The sequence below is a fragment of the Dendropsophus ebraccatus genome, chromosome 9 (genome assembly GCF_027789765.1).
Source record: "Dendropsophus ebraccatus isolate aDenEbr1 chromosome 9, aDenEbr1.pat, whole genome shotgun sequence".
Taxonomy (NCBI): domain Eukaryota; kingdom Metazoa; phylum Chordata; class Amphibia; order Anura; family Hylidae; genus Dendropsophus; species Dendropsophus ebraccatus.
The window spans coordinates 93699168-93725328 of record NC_091462.1 but is presented as its reverse complement, the minus strand read 5'-3'; the positions used below and the strand labels follow the sequence as shown (position 1 = coordinate 93725328).

At 43.7% G+C, this 26161-nt stretch overlaps 1 protein-coding gene and 1 long non-coding RNA gene across 4 annotated transcripts in view; one reads left to right on the top strand and one right to left on the bottom strand.

Annotated features, from left to right (window-relative positions):
• The window catches only part of BAIAP3 (BAI1 associated protein 3), a 118224-nt gene that overhangs the window by 20494 nt on the left and 71569 nt on the right, over positions 1–26161 (top strand). For 2 of the 3 annotated variants that reach the window (XM_069983894.1, XM_069983895.1), the window contains exons 2-5: positions 10252–10333; positions 11921–12007; positions 13595–13702; positions 19506–19565. In XM_069983894.1, coding sequence (XP_069839995.1) covers positions 10252–10333; positions 11921–12007; positions 13595–13702; positions 19506–19565 — 337 coding nt within the window. Of the gene's footprint in view, positions 1–10251; positions 10334–11920; positions 12008–13594; positions 13703–19505; positions 19566–23652; positions 23787–26161 lie in introns of those variants that run through there. The other variant, XM_069983896.1, reaches the window with a different exon arrangement.
• The window catches only part of LOC138801270 (uncharacterized), a 34957-nt gene continuing 20317 nt past the window's right edge, over positions 11522–26161 (bottom strand). The window contains exons 3-4 of the long non-coding RNA XR_011364589.1: positions 13299–13340; positions 11522–11992 (exon numbers count right to left, since the gene is read on the bottom strand). This is a non-coding gene — a long non-coding RNA (uncharacterized lncRNA). The remainder of the gene's footprint in view (positions 11993–13298; positions 13341–26161) is intronic.

The window sequence follows — 26161 nt, the reverse complement described above, 5'->3', positions numbered from 1 at the left end:
AAAAGTTGTTTTTTAGGACAACACCTGCCAAACGGACCCCAGGACAGATCTTGGATTAAAAGCAGCTATCTGATGGTACAAGCGGTTTTGGGGGGGCAGATTGTGGGTACAGAGTCGCCTTTACTGTGGCACTCAGTGCTCACTTTAAGACAAGGGAAGGTGCCTGTTGTGGGTGGAGTGAGTCCATTTTTGCAATCTAGGGTCCAACTGGTATTGTTACATTACATTTTTTTGTTGTTTTTTTATACAGGTACCATATGGGTCATCTTGATAGCTGTAGATGAGCTCTGATAAGTCTAACATGTGATGAGAAATAGCAGATTATAAGGTACAATAGAAATGGCTAAAATAATATGTCAGTCTCCTTTAGTTGTCAGTCTTATGTTTCTATCCGCAGTAGGTGCATTAGGTAAGTATGAGGATCACATAATGGATACAGGTGGCGGGTAAGGTTAGCAAAAAGTGAAGCTCTTATTTTAACTAGTCCGCAAGGAATGATTAAGAACATTCCCGGAGTGAAAATGTCAATAGGCTCATCCTCTGCAGCATTCAGCAAAGTGCAGCACTGTCAGATAAGCTCAGCACACATTATTGAGAAGTGACAGGCGTCATGACAGGAGACTGTGTTCTTGCCTGGCTCTCTGGAACCCAGCCATGCTTTTCACATTCAGCCACATGAAGGGGAGCCGCAAAGCTCAGACGTATAGGACTTTTGGGGGATTGTTATCTCTTATTGTAAAAAAAACAAAAAAATTTTAAACTTTTTTTTTTTATATATATATATATATATATATATATATATATATATATATATATTTTATTTTTGTACAATAGCAACCTATCATCCGGAGAACACTATATTTATAGCTCCGAGCTGGGCTCACTCGCCTTACTGACCTCCCAGCCAGTATGAAATCCATCCAGCAGTCTTCTGGCAAAAGCGTCAACATTGTGCTTTTCGTTAAAACCCCAGTAATTCAATATAGGCATTTTTTGCTGCCAATAAAGGTCAAAGTAAATGATGGTAATGATGGTATCGTAGCAACTGAGCGGCTGTATGAAAAAAAAAAAAAAACAAGGAAGCGGAAAAGAGAGGTAACCTTTGCTGCCGTCTGAAGGAACATTCACACGGTGCTATGAACTGTGACCAAATAGAACTACATGCTATGTAGGAGGCTGAATGCTCATCACTGACAATTGTTCACAGGTTGCAGACCCATGGGGAGCTGATCAGTCAACGTTACAACGGGCAACATCCAAAAACAGCTGTTATTGTGTCTGGGACATACATGAGTAACACGGTCCCTTTGATCTTCTGATTGGCGGGGGTAAAAAAAGGTAGACCCCTATGATCAAATATTGATGGCTCATTGTAGGATAAAAAGGTGGCACATCAAACTCTAAATATTCATGGTCCCCTACAAGTGGCCCTTGACTCCTTGCATCTGTGTATATATATATATATATATATATATATGTACCAGTGGCATAGCTACCATAGAGGCAGGGTAGGCAGTTGATATGGGGCCTGTGCAGGAGGGGGGCCTGGGGGAGAAGGTAAGAGCGTGTGTCCTTCTGCTTAAACCCTTATGTACTGCAGTGTGTAAGTTACCCAATGTTTACTTAAATGCTGTAACACAAAAAAGGGTTAACAAGCAGAAGACAGAGATCTCTGCTTCACTGCACTGATAACCTCTGACCTCTGTTCTACAGCTGGTAATCAAGTAGGAAAGGAAAATGTACAGAGCTCCATGCAGAGGTCAGGGGTTATCAGTGCACCAGCAGTAAAGCAGATATATATATGCAATGCTTTGTGTTTTGTGTAGGGGAGGGGGGCCCCTTAAATTTTTTTGCCATGGGGCCCTGTGAATCCTAGCTATGCCCCTGATATGTACCAAATAATTGCCAATTTGAGTGGTATGCTAGTGTCAAATTTCAAAAAGCAAATGTTTGCATATTCTTTATTGCTTGCTTCTCGAAAGGTCCCTATACACTTTATACTTTTGTTGGTGTAAGGTGTATGGGGCTCTCCAAACAGTTATGACGTTGATGGAGAAAGGGGTTGGTGATGGAAAATTACTGCTCAGCCCCTTTGTTCATGAAAACATAAGCTGCAGCCAGAGGAGGCCCTAAAAAAATTAAAATTGAAAAAACACACCAAAATTAGCTATTTTTGTAAAACTTACACCATAAAATGACATAAAAGGTAATCAAAGTGTCGCATGTAGCCCAAAATGGTACCACTAAAAATGTCACCTCATTCAGCATGAGCTCACACAGCTCTTTTAGTAAAAAAAAATATATATAAAAAAAATTACGGCTCTTAAAAAATGATTTTTTAACAATAAATGGTTCTTATTGCATTTAGGAAGAAAAATGTTTTTTAAAAAGTACATAAATTGGGTATGGAAAGTGACCCCACTGGTACCTCTGGGGGGCTGCAAAATGGGCATGGTGCCCAAACACCATACTAGTAGAATCCACTACAAAAGCCACTGAGCTTTGCCGTGTAAGCTGTTCACACCCACATACTGTATAGGGAGCTGCCATACCCGTCAGAACCTGCTTACAAAATAAAGTTAGATTTGAAAAAATGGGCCTTATGGCCCTATTCCACAGGTCATTTAGAGGAGCAATATCGTTCTGATTCGGCCGATATCGGCCGCTACGAACGATATTCGTCCCGTGGAATAGAGTGCAACGATCAGCCGACATCGTTCATGTCGGCTGATCGTTGCAGTCGCTTGTTTTTCAACATGTTGAAAAACAAGCGACTGATATAGCAGCGATCTGCTGCCGTCGCTCCGTTGAATAGGAGCATCGGCAGCAGACGCTGCTATATCCTATGGGCTGCCCGGACGATCAGCGATCACCTGGGCAGCCCCCCCAGCAGCTCCCCGCTGTCCCTCCCGCACTCACCCGCTCGCTGACGCCGCGTTGAATAGCGGCAGCAGCGAGCGGGGAACGAGAAGCAAACGAGCGCTAATAGCTCCTCCAAACGACTCGTGGAATAGGGGCATTAGGGTCCTATTACACGGAGCGATTTTTAACGATTAACGATAAACGATCGCAAACGAGAGTGTTTATCGTTAACCTAAAATCGTTCACCATATTACACAAAATGATAGTCGTTAGATACAATCGTTATTACGATCGTTATTGCGATCATTACTGTGATCGTTTATTCCTTCTGATCTCAGGAAAACGATGGGCAATGTGCTATTACACTGAACGATTAGTGAACAAATGCGGAACTTGAGCGAACGAATGTGGAATTACAGCGAACGATTAGCGAACGATTAGCAAACGATTAACGATAATTTTAGGATCAGATCTAAATCAACGATCAACGACATACGAACGATTTTTCGATCATTGCCTGCAATTACACAGCGATATAACGATTTTTCGCATAATAATCGTCCCGTGTAATAGGGCCCTTAGTCCTTAAAGGGAAACTGCCGTGCAGGAGACTGGGGAAGAACCCACCCTACCCCCTAATAAAGCTTTTGATACTTACCCTCTCCTCCCAGTGACGCTTCGGATTCGCATTGCCATGTTCACATGAGTGATTTCCTGATGGACGTCGGACTCATCCCTACTCATTAGCATAATGACACAAAAAACAAGAGGCAGGGATTTCTCTGCAATGCAAACGGAGAGGAGAGGGTAAGTATCCAAATCTTTTTTAAGGAGTAGGGTGGGTTCTGCCCCAGTCTCCGGCATGACAGGATCCCTTTAAAGGGGTACTTCACCAAACAAAAAGATCGTAATGTACTCCTATCAAAAAATCTCAAGACTTCCAGTACTTATCAGCTACTGTATGTCCTGCAGGAAGTGGTTTATTCTTTCCAGTCTGACACAGTGCTCTCTGCTGCCACCTCTGTCCGAGATAGGAACTGTCTAGTGCAGTAGCAAATCCCCATAGAAAACCAAGCCTGCTCTCCAGAATAGAAAGAATACCACTTCCTGTAGAAAACCTAATGGAGTTAAACAGAAAAAAAGGTATTTTAGCCCTTGTTCAGTATGGGAAATAAATCCACCTGCTTACAATTCAGCTCTTCCCCTGATGCAGAGAATAGGTGACACCTGCCGTTCACTTGATGCTTGTGTCAGGCATCTAGTATAATAATATTCTATCTGACATACTGCATGGTGGCTATGTGAGGGTTTAGCGCCAAGGCCCAATGATCTAATATGGTAATATTTTTTACAGCAGATGTGTAGGAAATGGCTTCCAGCAGGAAACGTCTTTGAAACATTTTGACACATGTCGCATGGCTTTATACTAAACTTATGATAAAAACATGACAGGAAGAGTAAACACAATAAGGTTATGGAAGTGGAAAATGGCTGCGCAGTGTGTTACAACAATCAGTCTCATGTCATGGCAGAGTAGAAGGAATAAAGAAGAAAGCTACAATTTTTTTTAGTATAATTTAGATTTTTTTTTTATGTTTTTTTATTTTTATTTGTAAAATAACGATAAATCCTTAAAGTGTCACTGTCGTTAATTTATTTATTTATTTTTATTTTTAATTTTTTTTGCAGAAATCAATAGTACAGGCGATTTTAAGAAAATTTGTAATTTGGTTTATTAGCCCAAAAATGCATTTTTATCATGAAAAAGCAGTTTGAAGCTCTCCCCCCCCCCCCCCGTCTTCATTGTTCTCTATGAAGAGGGGAGGGATGGAGGGAGATGAGGCACCAAAACAGGACAACAAAGAGTTAATCTACAGCTACATCACCGGGCTATCTCCTCTGACCTTTGAATAGGGGCTCTCAGCGGCTCCCTGCTTTGTAATCCTTTATTCTCTGCTCTCTGCTGGCGACTAATCTCCCTCCTCCCCCTCCCCTCTCCATAGCACAGACAGGGCCCGACTAATGTAAAACAGTCGAGATTTCCTGATAATGAACAGTGGATGAGAGAAAGTCGTTTTGAATGCAGATAATGGCATATTTGCCTAATAAACCCAATTACAAAGTCTCTTAAAATCGCCTGGAATATTGATTTCTGCAAAAAAAAAAAAAAAAATTAACGACAGTGACACTTTAAACTGATGATTGGAATTTGGGCAATTTTATAAATAAAGGAATTTTAAGCGTAAGGGCAGATCCTGAGATATGTTTCCTAAAGGTCCACATACACCTTATACATTTGTTGGCCGCAACAGCCACTCATGGCGGGTTCCGCCTTCGATACAAGTTGCATGGGGCTCTCCCAACTATTCATCGACAGATGATGTCGGTGGCGATAGGGGGTTGGGCGTGATGGAAAACCACCACCTGACCCCTTTGTACTGAAAGAGATAAGCCGCAGCCAGAGCTGTCTCACTGTAGCTTACCCCTCCCCATAGAGAACACAGGAGCGCTTGACAGTACCAAACATTCCTGTGTATGTGGAAGTCGAGGAGAGGATGGGAGAGATATTATTGAAGGTGGTCCTATTCACCCACTGAAAGCCAAAAGAGTGTCCCTTTGGCTGCTTTCACATCCTGTATATGTTGGCAGGCCTTTTACATAGCTTGGACCAAAATTGGGCTCTAAGCCACACAGGTCTAGATAAGGAGACTCAGTAGCAGGCATGGAGATAGACTGGTTGGCAATGCTTAGCAACCCAGTGGCAGTAGGAGCCAACCACCAGGGTTACAGCTGGCAAACAACCATATGCATTAGATGTTGGCAGGGAATGCTGACAACAAGTGGATCTATTATCAAAATTGGGATATGTACTATATGCAAACTAAAGGAGTGGTGCATGACAGAGCAATTGGAAGAACGCAAAAGAGACACACTGTGTTATACACCGCCACTCTGACTCTGTACCAGGCATATCAAATTGTGTAAACATAGACTAAACAGTCTAAGGTGATGTTCATACACAGTTTTTTGAACTGGGTCAGCAGGAAATGGATGAAAAAAAGAAGCAAAAGCAAAAAAAAAAAAAGCTGCCAAAAAAGATATAGATATAGCCAGTAGCGTAGCCTCCATGGAAGCAGACCACGCAACTGTTATGGGGTCTGTGCCTCAGCAAAGTGTAGTCTGCTTCATGGTACTAGCACACACAGCACCCACATCAGCCACGACTGACTGGGCTCCCTGCCAGTCTCCTGTGTGGCCAGAGACAGCATTGCACCTCCACCCCCACCCCCATACTCACCTGACCCGGCACAGTCCCCCAGTGTTTGTTCTCCCAACTTCCTGACAAACAAGTGACTTCACTAAGCGTTGGGGAACAGGGAGAACGGAACGCCAGGGGACTGTGCCAGGCCATGTGAGTATGCATATGGGGGGGCATAGAGGATTCATGGGTCCCTGTAGAGTTTCTTGCTATGGGGCCCCATGAATCCTACCTATGCACCTGGATATAGCACACATGTATGCCAGTGTATGCTTTTTTAACGTATGATGTCAGAATGAGGCTATGTTCACATTTCGAGAACATATCAGGAGAACATGGGTACTGTCTCGTTAAATAAACAGCTGCTATTAAAACTTGATATTTTTTTAGCGTCCGTCGATTTAAAGAGACAGCTGCATTCCCCAATATGTTCACAACTGTGTCAGCAGTAAATGGATTTAAAAAAAAGCGGAAAAAAAAACCGCTGGCAAAAAAGTTGTTAGATATAGCAAGTGACATAGCTTCCATTGAAGCAGACCACGTAACTGCTATGGGGCCCGAGCGTGCACAAGAGAGACTGGTGGTAACATAGCCACATTGTGTATTTGGAACCATAAATCTTTCCCTGTGTGTGAGTTTTGCCCGGAATGTCCCTGTAAGACCCGATCTCCTAGCTGCCTTCATAATAATTATAATAATTTATAAAAATGAAACCATCTATAACTGTATACTTCTTTATTTACTCCCCTCGATCTCGTAACATTCTTTGCTTTTGATATTTTAAAATGTTCAATGAGATTAGCGTTAAAGAACAAATTAACAGCGGTACATTAAGTGGCCTCCCGCGGCCGCGCCGTTCTAGTTGATCTCCTGTAGAAAACTATATTGATTATGCAACCAAAGTGTTTACCGCGCCGCTTAATAATTATGCGCAGGCGATTGTTTATCGAAAGAGCCATTGAGAGACCCACGGCCTGCTGAGACAATAGAATAATCAACTCCGGATTAAGTCAAGGGGGGAAATTACCTACGTTTCCAGGGATAACATTGGAAATATTTACTATATGTACTGTTAAAAAACAGTGAAGCTCTTCATTAGGCTAAATTCGCACTGCCTTAAAATCTGGGCAAAACGCAATTTTTTGGGGTTTTTTTCCCCCTCTTATTTCAAAAACACCAGTGGCCAGATGTTAGCTGTAAGTCAATAGAAGTTTATGATCTGCTTTACACACATGGGCGAGATTTATCAAACTGGTGTGAAGTAGAACTGGCTCAGTTGCCCCTAGCAACCAATCAGATTCCACGGAAATCACTGCCAATTCTGATAATCTATTCCCTTCTATTTCCTACTTAGTCACTGCCAAAGGAATACGCTAAAACATAATGTTTATTTTTAATTGTTTAAAAAAAAAAAATCAATACTGATCATCAAAGGTGAGGAGTAACACAAAAAAAACATCACCGATTCTTTGACAAATGAAAGGTGGAATCTGATTGGTTGCTAGGGGCAACTAAGACAATTCTACTTTACATCAGTTTGATAAATCTCCACAGTGTTTTGCGGTGGCTTTTTTCTCTCCTTTCTGGTGTTTTTGAGGCTCTGAGGCAGTTTTTCCAAAACACAGCATGCTGAAGGTGGCGTTTTTCCTCCCATAGACTTTAATGGGATTGTTCTGCTTGTCTCAAAAACGCCATTGTTGTGCGTATGGTGTTTTTTTTTGTTTTTGTTTTTCTGGCGTTTTTTGGCACCTTTTCCAGCAACTAGGTCATGTGATGTCAGAGGGAAAAAAATTCAAGACACAAAAACATTTAAACTACAAAAAGACCATTCACACATAAAGTCAAAAACGCAACAAAAATGGCAGAAGAAAAGCAAATGCATGAAAAAAAAATGCCATGTGCTGCATTGGCGCCTTCTTTTATTTACCTGAATAATGCCAGATAAAAAGGGTGTGTGAGGCCACCCTAATATTCAGTATTTGTAGGGTTTAATAAATTATAGAAAAACTAAGTATCATGGAAATATATATTGAATATCTGAAGTACTTTATAAGGAATCCTTTGAATTGTTTCTAAATGATCTGTTGTGTAAGTGATGACAAGGCCCCATTGCAAAACTTGTAATGGCCCGACTTGGCAATGGACACAAATATATATTTAAGCTTTTATGACACCCTAACCCAGGGGTGGGGAATAGAGATGAGGGAACCGGGTTCGAGTCGATCCGAACCCGAACTTTCACCATTTGATTAGCTAGGGCTGCTGAACTTGGATAAAGCTCTAAGGTTGTCTGGAAAACATGGATACAGCCAATGACTATATCCATGTTTTCCACATAGCCTTAGGGCTTTATCCAAGTTTAGCAGCCACCGCTAACCAAATGCTGAAACTTTGGGTTCGGATGGACTCGAGCATGCTCCAGGTTCGCTCATCTCTAGTGGGGAACCTTTTCCATATCGAGGGCCAGTCGGGCATTAATAAAATCATTTGAGGGCCGCATACTGTGCGTGGCAATTAGTGGTGTGGGTTAGCAGCACCCGGGGCAAGGCAAAGTATTGTTCCCCTAGTGCCCCTGCAATTGTAGTTAACCCCCAGTGATGCCCCTTGTAGTCTAGTTAACCCCCAGGTCATGCCCCTTGTAGCCTAGTTAACCCCCCCCCCCCCAGTGATGTCCCTGGTAGTCTAGATAACCCCCCCAGTCATGTCCCTGGTAGCCTAGATAACCCCCCCAGGCATGTCCCTGGTAGCCTAGATAACCCCCCCAGTCATGTCCCTGGTAGCGTAGTTAACCCCCCCAGTCATGTCCCTGGTAGCCTAGTTAACCCCCCCAGTCATGTCCCTGGTAGCCTAGTTAACCCCCCCAGTCATTTCCCTGGTAGCCTAGTTAACCCCCCAGTCATGTCCCTGGTAGCCTAGTTAACCCCCCCAGTCATGTCCCTGGTAGCCTAGTTAACCCCCCCAGTCATGTCCCTGGTAGCCTAGTTAACCCCCCCAGTCATTTCCCTGGTAGCCTAGTTGACCCCCACAGTCATGTCCCTGGTAGCCTAGTTAACCCCCAGTCATGTCCCTGGTAGCCTAGTAAACTCCCCAGTCATGTCCCTGGTAGCCTAGTTAACCCCCCCCCCCCCCCAGTCATGTCACTGGTAGCCTAGTTAACCCCCCCAGTGATGTCCCTGGTAGCCTAGATAACCCCCCCAGTCATGTCCCTGGTAGCCTAGTTAACCCCCCAGTCATGTCCCTGGTAGCCTAGTAAACCCCGCCAGTCATGTCCCTGGTAGCCTAGTTAACCCCCAGTCATGTCCCTGGTAGCCTAGTTAACCCCCCAGTCATGTCCTTGGTAGCCTACTTAACCCCCAGTGCCTGTCCCAAACAAAAAAATAAACATCCCAGTCACCTTTCCTCTGCTCCCAAGCTGCCCAGGTCCTCTTCTCTCCCCTCTAGCCTGTGCCCGTCCTCTCCTGCACACGGCGTCCGATGAAATGATGTCATCGCGCGAGGCCCGCAGGAGAAGGAAGACGTGCGCCGCTCTGGTGGGGAAGGGGACGGCACTCACAGTATCCTCCTGTGTCTGGCAGCGGTCACAGACACAGGAAGATGCTGTGTATGCCGGCTCCTGCCCCACCAGAGCGGTGCGCACATCACAGGGGAGCCGCGGGCCGCATCGGGAGGTCTCAGGGGCTGGAGGTTCCCCACCGCTGCTCTAACCAGATAATACGTTTAACGTATAGTATACGTTTCTATGTTGACTTATATATTAAAAAAAAACAACATACATTATAAGTGTCTGCTCGCACAGCAGCCCACTACAGGTATTAAGTGGAAAGAAATGAGGACAGGAGCTGATGCCATTCACTTTAATGGTCCAGATGAGGTCACCTGGTTAATCTATTCAGCCCGTATATCATAATTCAGTGGGACTGAATAGCATAGTCTGCTGTGCTATTGAGTCCTAGTATATTACCATGTACAAGTAGCTATTGAAATAAATGGCATCCAACATTGTATACCATATACCAAAGGCTGTCCAGACATTATGGGAATTGTAGTACTGTACCAGCTGGAGGGCCGCAGGTTCCCCACCCCTGCCTTCATCCATGTAACCTTGTTTACTATGTTTCTTTCCTTCCCAGTGAGGAGACGGGAGACTTTTTCGATAGAATGGGAAGTGTACTACGGAAACAAGAGAGCATGCAGCGGTACTGGAGGACTGAGGTACAGTCTGTTCAGATGTTTCTGCCATTGCTCAATTCTTAAAATAGCTATACCGCAGCTGTAATGAAGAAGGGAAGAACCAGTGAAGACAGGTGTCTGCAATCTACCGCAATGTAAAACACCACAGAACATACAGCGCCAATCAATTTATTATGACAGCCGAATCAGATTCTACACATGCATTTCCAGGAACGTCCTCCTGCCTGCTCAGTCCTGTTTACTAAGCAACAGTGCACTTATATACCGACTATTTATACTCCAAGTACGTGGTTAGAACCAGATTGTAAAGTTAATGTGTTAGACGCTCGCCAACATGGAGGTCAGTGTTTCCAAAAATGTGACTCCCCAGCTGCTGCAAGCACGAACCTTTAAAGGGGTACTCCGGCGAAAATCTTCTTCTTTCAGATCAACTGGTTATTTGTAATTTGTAATTTACTTCTATTTGAAAATCTCTAGTCTTCCAGGACTTATCAGTGGCTGTATGTCCTGCAGGAAGTGGTGTATTATTTCCAGTCTGACACAGTGCTCTCTGCTGCCACCTCTGTCCATGTTAGGAACTGTCCAGAGCAGTAGCAAATCCTCATAGAAAACCTCTCCTGCTTTGGACAGAGGTGGCAGCAGAGAGCACTGTGTCTGACTGAAGAGAATAAACTAGTCCCTGCAGGACATACAGCAGCTGATAAGTACTGGAAGACTGGGGACTTTTAAATAAAAGTAGATTACATATCTATATAACTATCTGACACCAATCGATTTGTATGAAAAAAAAAAAGTTTCTCTGCTGGAGTACCCCTGTAAAGTGTACTCTGGAAAAAGAAAAATACTTTCAAATCAACTGGTGTCAGGAAGTTATATAGATTTGTAATTTACTTCTATTTAAAGGTCTTCAGTCTTCCGGTACTTATCAGCTGCTGTATGTCATGCAGGAAGTGGTGTATTCTTTTCCAGTAGGCATCTTGCTTTCTGCTGCCACCTCTGTCCATCAAAGGAACTGTCCAGAGCAGGAGAGGTTTTCTTTGGGGATTTGCTACTTCTCTGGCAGTTCCTGTCATTGACAGAGCTGGCAGCAGAGAGCACAAACTGGAAAGAATACACCACTTCCTGCAGGACATACAGCAGCTGATAAGTACTGGAAAATTGACATTTTTAAATAGAAGTAAATTACAAATCTATATAACTTTCTGTAACCAACTGATTTAAAACATTTTTTTCCTCACTGGAGTATTCCATTAACATGCCCCAACAGCTAAATGCTGGTACCACACACATGACAAGGACCTCAGTGCACTTCAATGGCTGTAGTCATCCGGCCTCAACCCTACTAAATAACATCAGAACATGCTAGTGGCTGTATTTTGATCATGCCCTTTTACGCATATATTTGTCAAGCTTTCTTAAAACATTGCAGCCTATATCGCCTTATGACCAATCTTTTGTGTTTTTTTTTTGTTTTGTTTTTTCAATCACAATATAAACTTATGTAAGATTGTGAGTAATAGGTGTTATTTTACATGAGCAGATGGTCACAGAGATAAAATAAGTTCCTTTTGGGTTTGTTGTAGACGTTCTTGTGATTTTTCCTTCTAGGGTGTTTTAAATAACAGCATCCCACCTCCTCATGAGAACACTGGTGAACACAGAGCAACAGACAAGCTGATCCTGTCCAAAAGAGAGGTAATTAGAATTTATGAAAAAATAAAAACACTTCAATGTTTTTGGCATGAAGATTACACATCTGAAAATTTCTGAAAACAAGCTCAATTATGTTAAATTTGTTATTTAAAGGGAATATCTGTCATTTATTTTTAATGGAAATTTTAGGAAAATAAGCAGGAGGGGGGGAAGGTCTCCATTCAGGATCCACAACTTTTATCCAGAGTGGAGAGTAACTGCAAAGAGTCACATTCCCTGAGAGTCCATGACTTTGATGAGAACAGTGTAATACTTCATTCTTCCTGTGGGTGTGCTGTAGAGAAATTGAACATTTGTTGTTCACAGCTGATCCTAAATCCACACTCAATGATCAGTTTATTATCAGGGGACTCTTCTAACAAAGGGGAGTTGTCCACAGTAGACTTCTCATGTAAACTCAGACTACATAATAATTTGTGTCACACACTGGGCCTTCTTTTTTTTTTTTTTACTTTGGTGTAATGATGTATGTCTGCATTGAGCCTGTCTCCACTAACAATGAAATGCTTATAAGTTTTATGCACTACAGTATTGCATACTTACTTGTGTTTTTAAAGGGATATTCTAGAAATTTTGTTCTGTTGTTCCACTGGTCTCAGAGGGCAGTTAAATAAATAAAAAACCCTCTTGTTCCCCTGCCTTGGTGTTGATTCCTACTGCACAGTACTTTCTTGTGTCTGTGTCAGCACAAGGACTTACCTGCTCAGCCAATCAGTGGCCATAGCAGTGTCCTGCCCCAACGCCTGATTGGCTGAGTGGAATGGTCCTTGTGCCACACTAACACAAGGAAGTACTTTGCAGTAGGAACAGACACTAAGAGAATGACAGTGGAGAAGTAGGGTAAGTACCTTTCTATTTAACTATGCCCTAAGCACAGTCAGATAGATTTTTTATCCTGTACACCCCTTTAAAGACATTTTCTACCATACAAGTTTAGGCCTTATCAATTTGTTCTGCCATAACAGTGTGATTGATGGGGCACTACCCATTCATTGCAGAAATTACCCTTGTTCTCCCAGAGGTCGATCCCCCCCCACCTATCAGTTATTTGTGGCATATATTGTGCCATTTATGTCTTTGGTCAGAATACCCCTTTAAGAAAAGCCAGTTCTTCACAATCCCAGCTCAAATATACCATCAGGGTTTTGTTTTGCTTTGTTTTTCATCAGAAAATCACAAAGTTTTTATGCAAAATCTTTCTAAAAAAAAAAAATATATATATATATATATATATTATTTTTTTTTTTACTTTTTACTCTTTCCTTTTACTTACCTGCTTATAAAATATTCTGAAACGTTGCCTTTTCATTTTGGCCTGTAAAGACATGATTACAGTGAAAGGTGACACCAGTATGTAGATAAGATAGGTTTAGACAGTTCACTGTAAGTGATGGTTAAAACACGTCCTACCTATTAAATCTCCTCTGCATGGTCATAGAGCATGCCCAGAAAACTCTCCCATACAAGTGAACAGAGTCTGCTTCAGACCATTGTGCCTATGGCTGCACAGATTGCTGTAAAGTATATCTCTAAATGCTGTTAAAAATTCTTTTCTCTCTTTTTTTAAAGCTGGAATTATTGTATGAGGAAATAATCTATACATTAGTATATATGGCTGGTGTGGTATCCTCTGAACATATTTCCAGTGAAGAAGAAATTTTCTACTACCTACAAATGGTAAGTGCTATCTGCTTTGTTATACATCATTCCTATGAACTTCTTACGTATCGCTAGTATATTTATTGCTGATAAACATATGCCCTGTACATCACCCCTATGGACATCAGCACTATGGACATCACCCCTATGGACATCAGCACTATGGACATCACCCCTATGGACATCAGCTCTATAGACAGCTCCCTCATTGCAGACATGATGTAGGAACTGATCTGTACATTGTGGTAAATGTCAAGAAATGTGATTTTCAGTGCGGGATCCTTCCTATAGTGAATGGATTAGATTGTGGCAGCACAATTATCAGCATGTCTCTCTATATATAGATACATCCATTATTGCCTTATGTAAATCAGGACTCCATTCCTCACTGTTACTTAGGCTCCCTGGCTTCAGTATATGTGTGACTGGTAACATTCTTCTGCTTTCCATTGATAGTTTAGTTGCTAGGAGAGTCAACTCATTCTGTCCATGTAATATACATCATCTCTCCATACACTTAATTGCTGGTGAGCTGTTATTTAACTGAAGCTGAACTGTACTTAGCTGAGCTGTAGTATAAAGCATGAGGGAGGGATAGAGGAGAAGGCTGAGCTGTAGTATAAAGCATGGGGGAGGGATAGAGGAGCAGGCTGAGCTGTAGTATAAAGCATGGGGGAGGGATAGAGGAGAAGGCTGAGCTGTAGTATAAAGCATGAGGGAGGGATAGAGGAGAAGGCTGAGCTGTAGTATAAAGCATGAGGGAGGGATAGAGGAGAAGGCTGAGCTGTAGTATAAAGCATGGGGGAGGGATAGAGGAGCAGGCTGAGCTGTAGTATAAAGCATGGGGGAGGGATAGAGGAGAAGGCTGAGCTGTAGTATAAAGCATGAGGGAGGGATAGAGGAGAAGGCTGAGCTGTAGTATAAAGCATGGGGGAGGGATAGAGGAGCAGGCTGAGCTGTAGTATAAAGCATGAAGGAGGGATAGAGGAGAAGGTTGAGCTGTAGCATAAAGCATGGAGGAGGGATAGAGGAGAAGGCTGAGCTGTAGTATAAAGCATGGAGGAGGGATAGAGCAGAAGGCTAAGCTGTAGTATAAAGCATGGAGGAGCGATAGAGCAGCAGGCTGAGCTGTAGTATAAAGCATGGAGGAGAGATAGAGGAGAAGGCTGAGCTGTAGTATAAAGCATGGTGGAGGGATAGGCTGAGCTGTAGTATTAAGCATGGGGGAGGGATAGAGCAGCAGGCTGAGCTGTAGTATAAAGCATGGAGGAGAGATAGAGGAGCAGGCTGAGCTGTAGTATAAAGCATGGAGGAGCGATAGAGCAGCAGGCTGAGCTGTAGTATAAAGCATGGAGGAGAGATAGAGGAGAAGGCTGAGCTGTAGTATAAAGCATGGGGGTAGGATAGGCTGAGCTGTAGTATAAAGCATGGAGGAGGGATAGAGCACCAGCCTGAGCTGTAGTATAAAGCATGGAGGAGGGATAGAGCACCAGCCTGAGCTGTAGTATAAAGCATGGAGGAGGGATAGAGCACCAGCCTGAGCTGTAGTATAAAGCATGGAGGAGGGATAGAGCACCAGCCTGAGCTGTAGTATAAAGCATGGAGGAGGGATAGAGCACCAGCCTGAGCTGTAGTATAAAGCATGGAGGAGGGATAGAGCACCAGCCTGAGCTGTAGTATAAAGCATGGAGGAGGGATAGAGCACCAGACTGAGCTGTAGTATAAAGCATGGAGGAGGGATAGAGCAGCAGGCTGAGCTGTAGTATAAAGCATGGAGGAAGGATAGAGCATCAGGCTGAGCTGTAGTATAAAGCATGGAGGAGAGATAGAGGAGCAGGCTGAGCTGTAGTATAAAGCAAGGGGGAGGGATAGAGCACCAGCCTGAGCTGTAGTATAAAGCATGGAGGAGGGATAGAGCACCAGCCTGAGCTGTAGTATAAAGCATGGGGGAGGGATAGAGCACCAGCCTGAGCTGTAGTATAAAGCATGGGGGAGGGATAGAGGAGCAGGCTGAGCTGTAGTATAAAGCATGGGGGAGGGATAGAGCACCAGCCTGAGCTGTAGTATAAAGCATGGGGGAGGGATAGAGGAGCAGGCTGAGCTGTAGTATAAAGCATGGGGGAGGGATAGAGCACCAGCCTGAGCTGTAGTATAAAGCATGGGGGAGGGATAGAGGAGCAGGCTGAGCTGTAGTATAAAGCATGGGGGAGGGATAGAGCACCAGCCTGAGCTGTAGTATAAAGCAAGGGGGAGGGATAGAGCACCAGCCTGAGCTGTAGTATAAAGCATGGGGGAGGGATAGGCTGAGCTGTAGTATAAAGCATGGGGGAGGGATAGAGCAGCAGGCTGAGCTGTAGTATAAAGCATGGAGGAGGGATAGAGCACCAGCCTGAGCTGTAGTATAAAGCATGGGGGAGGGATAGAGGAGCAGGCTGAGCTGTAGTATAAAGCATGGAGGAGCGATAGAGCAGCAGGCTGAGCTGTAGTATAAAGCATGGGGGAGGGATAGAGGAGAAGGCTGAGCTGTAGTATAAAGCATGGAGGAGGGATAGAGCAGCAGGCTGAGCTATAGTATAAAGCATGGGGGAGGGATAGAGCAGCAGGCTGAGCTATAGTATAAAGCAGTGCTTCTCAAACTGTGAGGCGCCCCCTAGTTGTTGGTGAGGCCCAGCTGGGGAGCCAGTTTTCACAAAAGTAACTATGATCTGCACAGTCCTTTTGCTGTTTGCAAAAATCTCCATTTTAACAACATTATCTAGAGCTTGAGAGATGGGTGAAAGGTAGCCCTAGTATTATTTTCACCACAGATAGTGAGGCCCAGGCACCCTCTTGGTCAGTCTGGTGAGGCCCAGGCATTGCCTTGGTCTGTTGGGTGAGGCTCCAGTAGAAAAAGTTTGAGAAGCATTGGTATAAAGCATGGAGGAGGGATAAAGCAGCAGGCTGAGCTGTAGTATAAAGCATGGGGGAGGGATAGGCTGAGCTGTGATTAATCTCAAACTACATGTAGATACTGTTATTAAGCCTTAGTTACAGATCCGTGTCCTTCCCTAACTGTATAGAACTATAAGGCAGGGTCACTTTTCAATGCAGATGTCCCTGTAATTGATAATAATGCCATCCACTCTGTCATGCTACATTGACAACAATGAAATCCACTGTGGAAATCTATAACAAATCCACAACCTACCGAACCTGCTGCTGTAATCCAGAGTCTAAATCCACAAATCCGCAACATTCCCGCCACATGCAATATTATCCTTATTGAGCCAACACTGAAGAGAGTACATGGCCCTAAGGCAGAGATTAAGTGCTTAAGTTATGTTCGAATCGCTGTTCTCTACCGTCTAATACTAACCCATAAATCTACTGTATACCTGATAATAACAGCGCATTAGTGCGATATACAGCCACAGCAAACACCAGGGGGGTGGATGGCTGCACAGTGCAACAAGTTACTGTAAGTTCACATTGTTCATATTCACTTTAGGTATATAAGTAAGAGAATTAATACAAGGCAAAGGTGGAGCCATTGTAACCCATAGAAACCAATGAGATTACAGCCCTTATTGGTTCTTTGTAAAATGGAAGAAGAGCTCAGCTGGCTTATCCGGGCATCTGCTCCACTTCTCTACTAATTCTGATACCTCTCCCCCCGTTTCCTGTCTCTTCAGAATGGAGGCGATGGAAGCAAAGAATTATTATTTTTCTCACCATAGAGACCTTTGTCCTTGTGTCCTTCAGCATTCTCCCTACCTAACCATTTAGCATCCATCTTCTATCTTCTACTTTTACCTTTGTCTTGTGAGTGGAGAAATACCTGAAATACTAACATAGATCCCAGAAGAACACAGTTCTCCATAAGGCTGGGTTCACTACATTTTTACAAATTTTCCGTACCATTTTTTTTCATTCTTTTTTTGCAAAAAAAAAAAAACGGATGGAAAAACGGATGCATTAACCCCTTCCCTCCTGGGCATATTTTCGTTTTTGCGTTTTCGTTTTTTTCGTCCTCGGGTTTAAAAGGCCATAGCACTTGCATTTTTTTCACCTCCAGACCCACATGAGCCCTTATTTTTTTTTGCAAAAACGGATGAAAAAAACGGATTGCAAAAATGTAGGGTGAAGCCAGCCTTAATCTGAGTTCACCTTCCCTTTTCTATGCTCTGTTCCACACACTATATCCTCTTTACCTTACCCATCCCTTCCCTACATTCCCTAATTAGTCTTATAAACGGAAAACTCCAAGGACAGCTTCAGGCTATGTTCACACTACATAGGTTTTGTAATAATCACGGCCGTTGTATCAACGGGCGTGATTACTGCGGAACTTACGTAGTGGTACCTTCTAAGGAATCCTGGCCAGAGTGTAAACACATAGTATACGCTCCGGCCATGATCCCTTGCGGTGCCACAAGAAACTGACATGTCAGTTTTCTGCAGCCGCTATTCATTGAATAACAGCAGCAGAAAACCCTGTCAGTGCACACAGTGGAGCGTGAGGCTCCGGCCGCAGTCTCCATTGTGTGTAGCAGGGAGTTCGGATGCAGGCGCATCAATCCAGTAAAGATCATCCGGCCGATACTGCAGTACCAACCGGGATGATCTTTTCTAACACCGGCCGTTGTCTTACAGAGTGGGAACATGGCCTGAAGATGATAGTTTTGTTTTTGTATTATGGCGGTGCAGCAATGCCCAAACCTAGGGTGACAGAAACCCAGTTCAGTAGACTCACAGAGCATCAATAGCATAGATGCAAAAATCCACCCACAATGTGGCTGGAGACTGTGTTTTGTTGCTGATTTTTTTCTGTGTGGGTCCCACACTATATACAGTATCTGCAGCAATGCACAATCCAAACCCCATTCACACAAAGCAGATATGAATTTAAGGACATGTCTATTATGTTGCAGATTTTCTTGGCAATACTAAGTATTTCTGTGGTTTACACATTATTATCTATATGAATTACAGAGGACTGGACACCTGTTGCTGAGTTAGGCTGGGTTCACACTACGTTTTCTTTTTATCCATTTAACGTATACGTTTTATAAAAAAAAAAAAGGAAGCAAAAAATGGCATACAATTGCATCTGTTATTGCATCCACCTGTTTGGATCCGTTTTTCCATTTACTTCCATTATAAATAAAAAACGGATCGAAACTGATGTGTTTTTTTAATGTACACAAAAATAGGGTCAACCATGTTTTTCTGTCCGTTAAAGTAACCAAATAAAAACGGATACGTTAAACGGGTAGGAAAAACGTAGTGTGAACCCAGTTATCCGCAACCTTTGGCAGATGCAAAATTACAACTTCCATCATGTTCCAACAGGGCTGTCATGGTATAATTGGAGTTGTAGTTTTGCTGTATCTGGAGAGCGTCAGTTTTGGGAACTCTCCATAGGGACTTTCAGTGATAGGTTATATAAGTGCAACAAATTCTGCCCCTAGGAGCTGCACCATCAACAGAATACAAATTAGAAGACAAAGGTTTTCATGTGACATCCAGTGAAATGTATTTTGAGGATCTGTCCCTTTAAGCAGAAAGCTTGCGGACAGACATTGCACACGCTCTGTGTCAGGATACAGCGCAGACGAGAGACAAAGGCAATTGGCTATGGAAATGTCATTCTGCATTTGCTGAGCTGCTGCCTTCAGAGAGCTTGCCAACTCGCAGGAAACAAATGGCAGGTTGCACTCAGCTACAGCGGATAATTAGACACCAAACATATATCTCCTGGCTTTGTGCTCGTATCATAACAATGCCTTGTTATCTCCCCGTTCCTCGGTAAAGGAAATATGTTTTGCTTTTTTTTTCACAGGTTTTTGGAATAAGTGAGAGTGACCATAATTCCATTCTGATGCGTGTCAAAGAGTCAAAGGTAAAAACATTTCAGAGGGTTTTGTGTGATGTGCCAGCACTGAATAATACAGTTTCATTTCAAACAACTAGTATAAGCAAGAATATGAAACGCTATAATATATCTTATCAGACAAAAATAATTTGATCTCCAGTCACAAGATCCTTTCCTCCCTTCACCATCTTATTTATTCATCATAAAAGAGGTTTCCCAATTAAAACTAACTTGTCCTCTATCCACAGGATAGGGGACAAGTAAGAGATTGCGGGGAAAACGACCTCTGTACCCCCTGGAAATGTCCTGATCGGCCTCTGGCTCCTTTGTTTTGAATAAAGCCGCGGGTACGACATATGACCTGCAGCTCTATTCATTCTCTATGGAGCCGCCGGATAGAGCCGAGTGCTGTACTCGGCTCTCTCCAGCGGCTCCATAGAGAATGAATAGAACCACCGGAGAGGGCTGAGTACAGCACTTGGATCTTTCCAACGGCTCCATGGAGAATGAATACAGTCATGGGGGCGATCTGGAGAACGCTGGGGGGTACGGAGGTCGTACCCACTGCAATCTCTTACTTTTCCCCTATCCACAAGTTAGTTTTAAGTGGAGAACCCTTTTACACAGAAGACAGGTGCCCAGCTTCACTGAGAGATCAGGTTACACTGCCCAAAGAGGGAGTGGGGAGGGAGGGATGGGGATGATTGGAATTGCAGGGAAAAATATAAAGGCTTGTCCAGACAAAGTGCTGGATTCACATGTCAGACTGCTAGAGTGCTGTTCTATAATGTCCCACATGCTGCTGCTGCTTCTAGGGAAAAAAAAGAGGTCGGAGCAGGATTGTCTCAGTTCTTATGTGTATGTTGTGGGCATATAGGCTAGAGCCTGCTGTGGAACTGAGCTCAGTTAAAACCGACTCTTACAGATGGATCTGGTGGATGGGTACCTGGGGTAGGGGGGTTATGCCATATACAAGGTATATAATGGCAATAAATAGTACTGTTCCTCATGTGCATACACAACATCCGATCTTACTGTAAGTTTGCACAACTCTAATGGAGACCATTAAAAAAATTGAACATGTTCTGCTATTTGCGGCTGTTTACACATTGTTTTATTTTCAGCTCAAAATTACAGCTGTATTTTGGAATTATTTTACTGCGTGTGAAAATAGCCTAAAGCTCATACGCAGTTTGATGCCATTTTTTAAGCCATTATCAGAAATACATCATGAAAGGAGGGAAGGTATTCGAGAAAGAATCTTCACACATTGTTAGCCTTGTCTGCAAGAACTGCATGAAAAACAGCATTGAAGTGACCTGTTAAACCCCCCTAAGGGTGAGCTCAGCCGGGACATCATGTGTACAGTGTTTCTATGAACTCTTACTTTTGTTTAGTTCTGCTCTACCAGATATAAAAAAAATTAAGTGAACTCAGTGGAAACCCTGCAGTGATTGTTAACTATGTGTGGTCTGGTTGTTATCTCATTTCTAGTTACAGTTATAAACAGACATAACCTAATGTAATAACACAAGTTGTCCTGTTCATGTCTTTTATTGAGCACATTGAGTAAACATCTACAGTGCAGGAAGAAAATGTAAATGATCCCGTAAATTTGTAACCCTAGCACCCATCAAGGTCCACCAAATAATGTACAAATAGGATTAGCACTGAGAAGATATTTTTCCTCCCTGCAAATATGTTTCATTACATTAAGGGTACAAACACACACACCGTATACGCAGCAGATACGCAGCAGATCTGCAGCAGATTTGATGCTGTGTTCAGTTATATAGATCTAATCTGTTGCGTATCTGCTGCGTATCTGCTGCGTATCTGATGCGTATCGCAGCAGTAAATACGCAGCATATACGGTGTGTGTGTTTGTACCCTAAGGGCTCGTTCCCACTGAGGAAAGGTAGCGGAATTCCGCGACGGAATTGTCCGCCGCGGAATGCCGTTAGCCTCCCGCTCATAATGGGAGTCTATGGTAGGCGCGCGCTCCTGCCCTGTCCGCGCTGAAGAATGAACATGTTCATTCTTCAGCGCGGACAGGGCAGGAGCGCGCGCCTCCCATAGACTCCCATTATGAGCGGGAGGCTAACGGCATTCCGCGGCGGACAATTCCGTCGCGGAATTCCGCTACCTTTCCTCAGTGGGAACGAGCCCTAAGGGTGCGTTCACACGTAATGGATCCGCAGCAGATTTCTCGCTGTGAATTTGCAGCGAGATCCGCTGCGGATCCCTGCCCTGTACACTTATGGGCAGACAAACTTGCATCCCGCTGTGAGTATGTCCGCAGCCCACCCCGTTAAACCCCCCGGATGCCAAAGCGTATACTTCACCTGTTCCCCACTCCGGTTTGCCTCGCCGCTCCCAGCATCTTCACGTCCCGCTCAGCCAATCAGTGTGCCGGAAGCCCCGAAGCAAGCCGGAGCGGGGAACAGGTGAAGTATACGCTCCGGCAGCCGAGGGGTTAACGGGGTGACCCACTGCGAGTTTGTCTGCCCATAAGTGTGCAGGGCAGGGATCCGTAGCAGATCTTGTGGCGAATTCGCAGCAAGAAATCAGCTGCGGATCCATTACGTGTGAACGCACCCTCAAGGGGTATTCCACTCAAAAATAGCTTTACATATGTTGCTGCCCATGATGAGACTAATAATTTCTTCCATGTTTGTTATCTATTCAGTCCCCATCCCCCAGTTCTCAGCTGCTGCTTTCTGCTGAAGACACAACAATCTGTGTGTGAGCTTTCCTCTCTGTCTCCACTTCCTCCCCCTTCCCTCCTGAGACAGCTGATGTAAACAGCATCCATGGCTGGCTGTTTTTGCACTTAGTGATGCCAGAAGAATTAATTTGAGGTCAAGCTGCTGATAAACTGTGTGATTAATCCTCCCAGCATTACAAAGCTGGTACAAAGTTGCAGATGGGGACTTGTTTACATTAACCATCTCAAAAGGGAGGGGGAGAAAAAGGTTCACACACAGTTTGTTGTGTTTTCAGCAGAAAGCAGCAGCTCAGAACTGGGCGAAGGAGACTTAATAGATATTAATTGGAAGGAATTTTTTGTCTCACCATGGGCATCAACATATGTTTGAGCGGAATACACCTTTAGGCTATGTTCACACAGCATAAAAGTACTTTGTACGAATTGCTACGCTGCATGTTCTTCTATGGAATCCTGGTCTACAAATAGTATACGCTCCGGCCGGGATCCCAAGTGGCGCTGCAAAGAACTGACATGTCAGTTTTCTGCGGCCGCTATTCATTGAACTGCGGCCGTAGAAAACCATGTCAGATCACACTATGGAGCGACCGGCTGCGGCCGCTTGCTTCACAGTGTGCTATGGGAAATTCTGATGTGGGCGTGACCTGGCCGGGTCACGTAATGGCTGGTACAATACGCCATGTGAACATGGCCTTAATAATCTTTGGATGTCTGGCATGCACAGCCCTCTCTGTAGTTGCTGCAACAGCATCTTGTAGGGTTATGATCAGAACTTATTCTTTAGTTGATCTACTTGCATACTATGGGTCATGGGTTTTTTTTGTATCACCCAATGTCTCCTGAGCTCGAGGTCATGGACGGCTGCATACATTGTCTTGGGTGAAGACAATTGACCTTACATTCTCCTTTATAATGTTTGGTTGAGCATGCTAACACCAAAATCTCATCCAATCTGTAAAGCATGGAGTAGGGAGCACCACCATGGGTCATAGATGATGCCTTTTCTATTTCAATATGTTCTCTTTCTTCATTTTCTGCATTTGGCCCAGATCTCCATGAATTCTTCTTCCAGCCAATAGTCGTGGTAATCTATATCATAAAAATGAAAGTCTGTCTGTCTGTTCCGGATAGACTTCCAAACGCCTGAACCGTTTGACCCCAAATTTAGCACACAGATACATTGGGTGCCCGGGAAGGTTTAAGCGAAGGTCTCGTCCCCGCCAGATGTACAGGAGGGGAGGGGGAGGGGGGAGCGGCGCCTCATAGAGATGAATGGGAAAATCTCCACACTGACCTAATTAGCAGTAGCTGCCCAGAGGAAACGGCAGTTGGGAGCCTTAGCAACCATGTGAATGGTTGCTAGGGCCAGCTGCCTCACAACAGATCCACAGAAATATATGGTAGACCCCCTACTCCATCCATACAGTACATGTATACAGGGCAGTATTACCAGCTGCTGCTGCCCTAAGCACTAAACCTGAGGACGCACCATCCTCACTCACCAATTAGCATCAGGATTGGTAGGTAAAAGCTCCACATGTCACATTTACCACTGCCACACCAGACCTGACCAATACCGCAACACTGTGACTGGATAACACCGCCATACCAGACCTGACCAATACCGTCATATTGTGACTGGATAACAGTCATACAACACCTGACCAATACCGCCATATTGTGACTGGATAACACTGTCATACCACACCTGATCAATACCGCCAAACTGTGACTGGGTAACACTGTCATAACACACCTGACCAATACCGCCATACTGTGACTGGATAACACCGCCATACCAGGCCGGACCAATACCGCCTTACTGTGACTGGATAACACCGCTATTCCAGACCTGACCAATACCGCCATACCGCCCCTTGAAAATACACCAGATTTTCTGGCAAGTCTAAACGAGAGGGTACTGCCCCTCTGCAAGGTGCTACCCTAGGCACCAGACCTTGGGTGCCTAATGGTAAATACGACCCTGCAGGTATAAAGGACACTACAGGTATACAGGACCCCAAAACTATACACTACAGGTGCACAGGACCTCCACTAACTATATAATACAGGTATACAGGACCCCAAACTTTACACTACAGGTATACAGGACCCCAAAACTATACACTACAGGTATACAGGACCTCCACCAACTATATACTACAGGTATACAGGACCCCAAACTATACACTACAGGTATACAGAACCCCAAAACTATACACTACAGGTATACAGGAACTCCACCAACTATATACTACAGGTATATAGGACCCCAAACTATACACTACAGGTATACAGGGCCCCAAAACTATATACTACAGGTATACAGGACCTCCACCAACTCTATACTACAGGAATACAGCACCTTCACCAACTCTATACTACAGGTATACAGGACCCCCAAACTTTACACTACAGGTATACAGGACCTCCACCAACTATATACTACAAGTATACAGGACCCCAAACTATACACTACAGATTTACAGGAACACAAAACTATACACTACAAGTATACAGGACCTCCACCAACTATATACTTCAGGTATACAGGACTTCCACCAACTATATACTACAGGTATACAGGACCCCAAAACTATACACTACAGGTATACAGGACCCCCGAACTATATACTACAGGTATACAAGACCTCCACCAACTATACACTACAGGTATCCAGGACCCTCAAACTATAAACTACAGGTATACAAGACCTCCACCAACTATACATTACAGGTATTCAGCACCAACTATACACTACAGGTATACAGGACCCCCGAACTATACAGTACAGGTATACAGGACCTTCACCAACTATACACTGCAGATATTCAGGACTTCCCAAACTATACAGTACAGGTATACAGCCCCCCCCCAACTATACACTACTGGTATACAGGACCTCCCTCAACTATACACTACAGGTATACAGCCCCCCCAACTACACACTACAGGTATACAGGACCCCCCAACTATACACTATAGGTATACAGCCCCCCCCACCCACCCCCATATGCACTACAGATATGTGGGACCCCTAAAAACTATACACTGTAGGTATACAGAACCCCTCCAACTATGCACTACAAGTATACACTAATTCCACTGATTAACTCAAATGAAACAATACCTTTAGATTGGCCTCCTGGGCACCTTAGAACAAATCTAATTAACACACTGACACTTTATACCCGGGCAGCGCCGGGTACATTTTCTAGTACCATATATATATATATATATATATATATATATATATATATATATATATATATATATATATAATGTCCACAATTAGTAGTAAAAGAGGAACACAATGGAAAGCAAGCATGGCTGCAAATTCTCTTGTCGTCTCTAAGCATATCCAATAAGACTCTACAACAAAGTGAAAAAAAGACAAAAGGTTCTGGGTATATGCAAAAGCCAGCGCTGTCCAAAAATGTTCATAGAAGCCAAATGTAATCAAAAAAGGGGAATTTATTTCAAAATGGATCTTGAAATAAATTCACCTTTCTTGATTACATCTGGCTTCTGTGAACATTTTTGCCGGCTTTTGCATATACCCAGAACCTTTTGTCTTTTGTCACTTAGTTGCACATTACTCACGGGCCCCATTTTTGGGAGCATCCAGTTCAGGGGTATCGCCAGCTTTGCAGCCCTACAGTTCCAGCAGAGTTCCTATCCCTCACCAGGGGGACTGACACTGTACCCCAGGATTTCATATGAACATACTCTAAATATTAGGGACTTTCACAATGAATTGAGTCTTGTTCTTCCATGGTTTAGTTGATGACATGGAGTATAGAGACGTAAGACAATGAGGTCTCCAAAGTACAGGAAGTCATTAAGCCACTCTGGTGAGCAGTAAGTGGTTTCAGTCTGTACAAAACGCTTCCA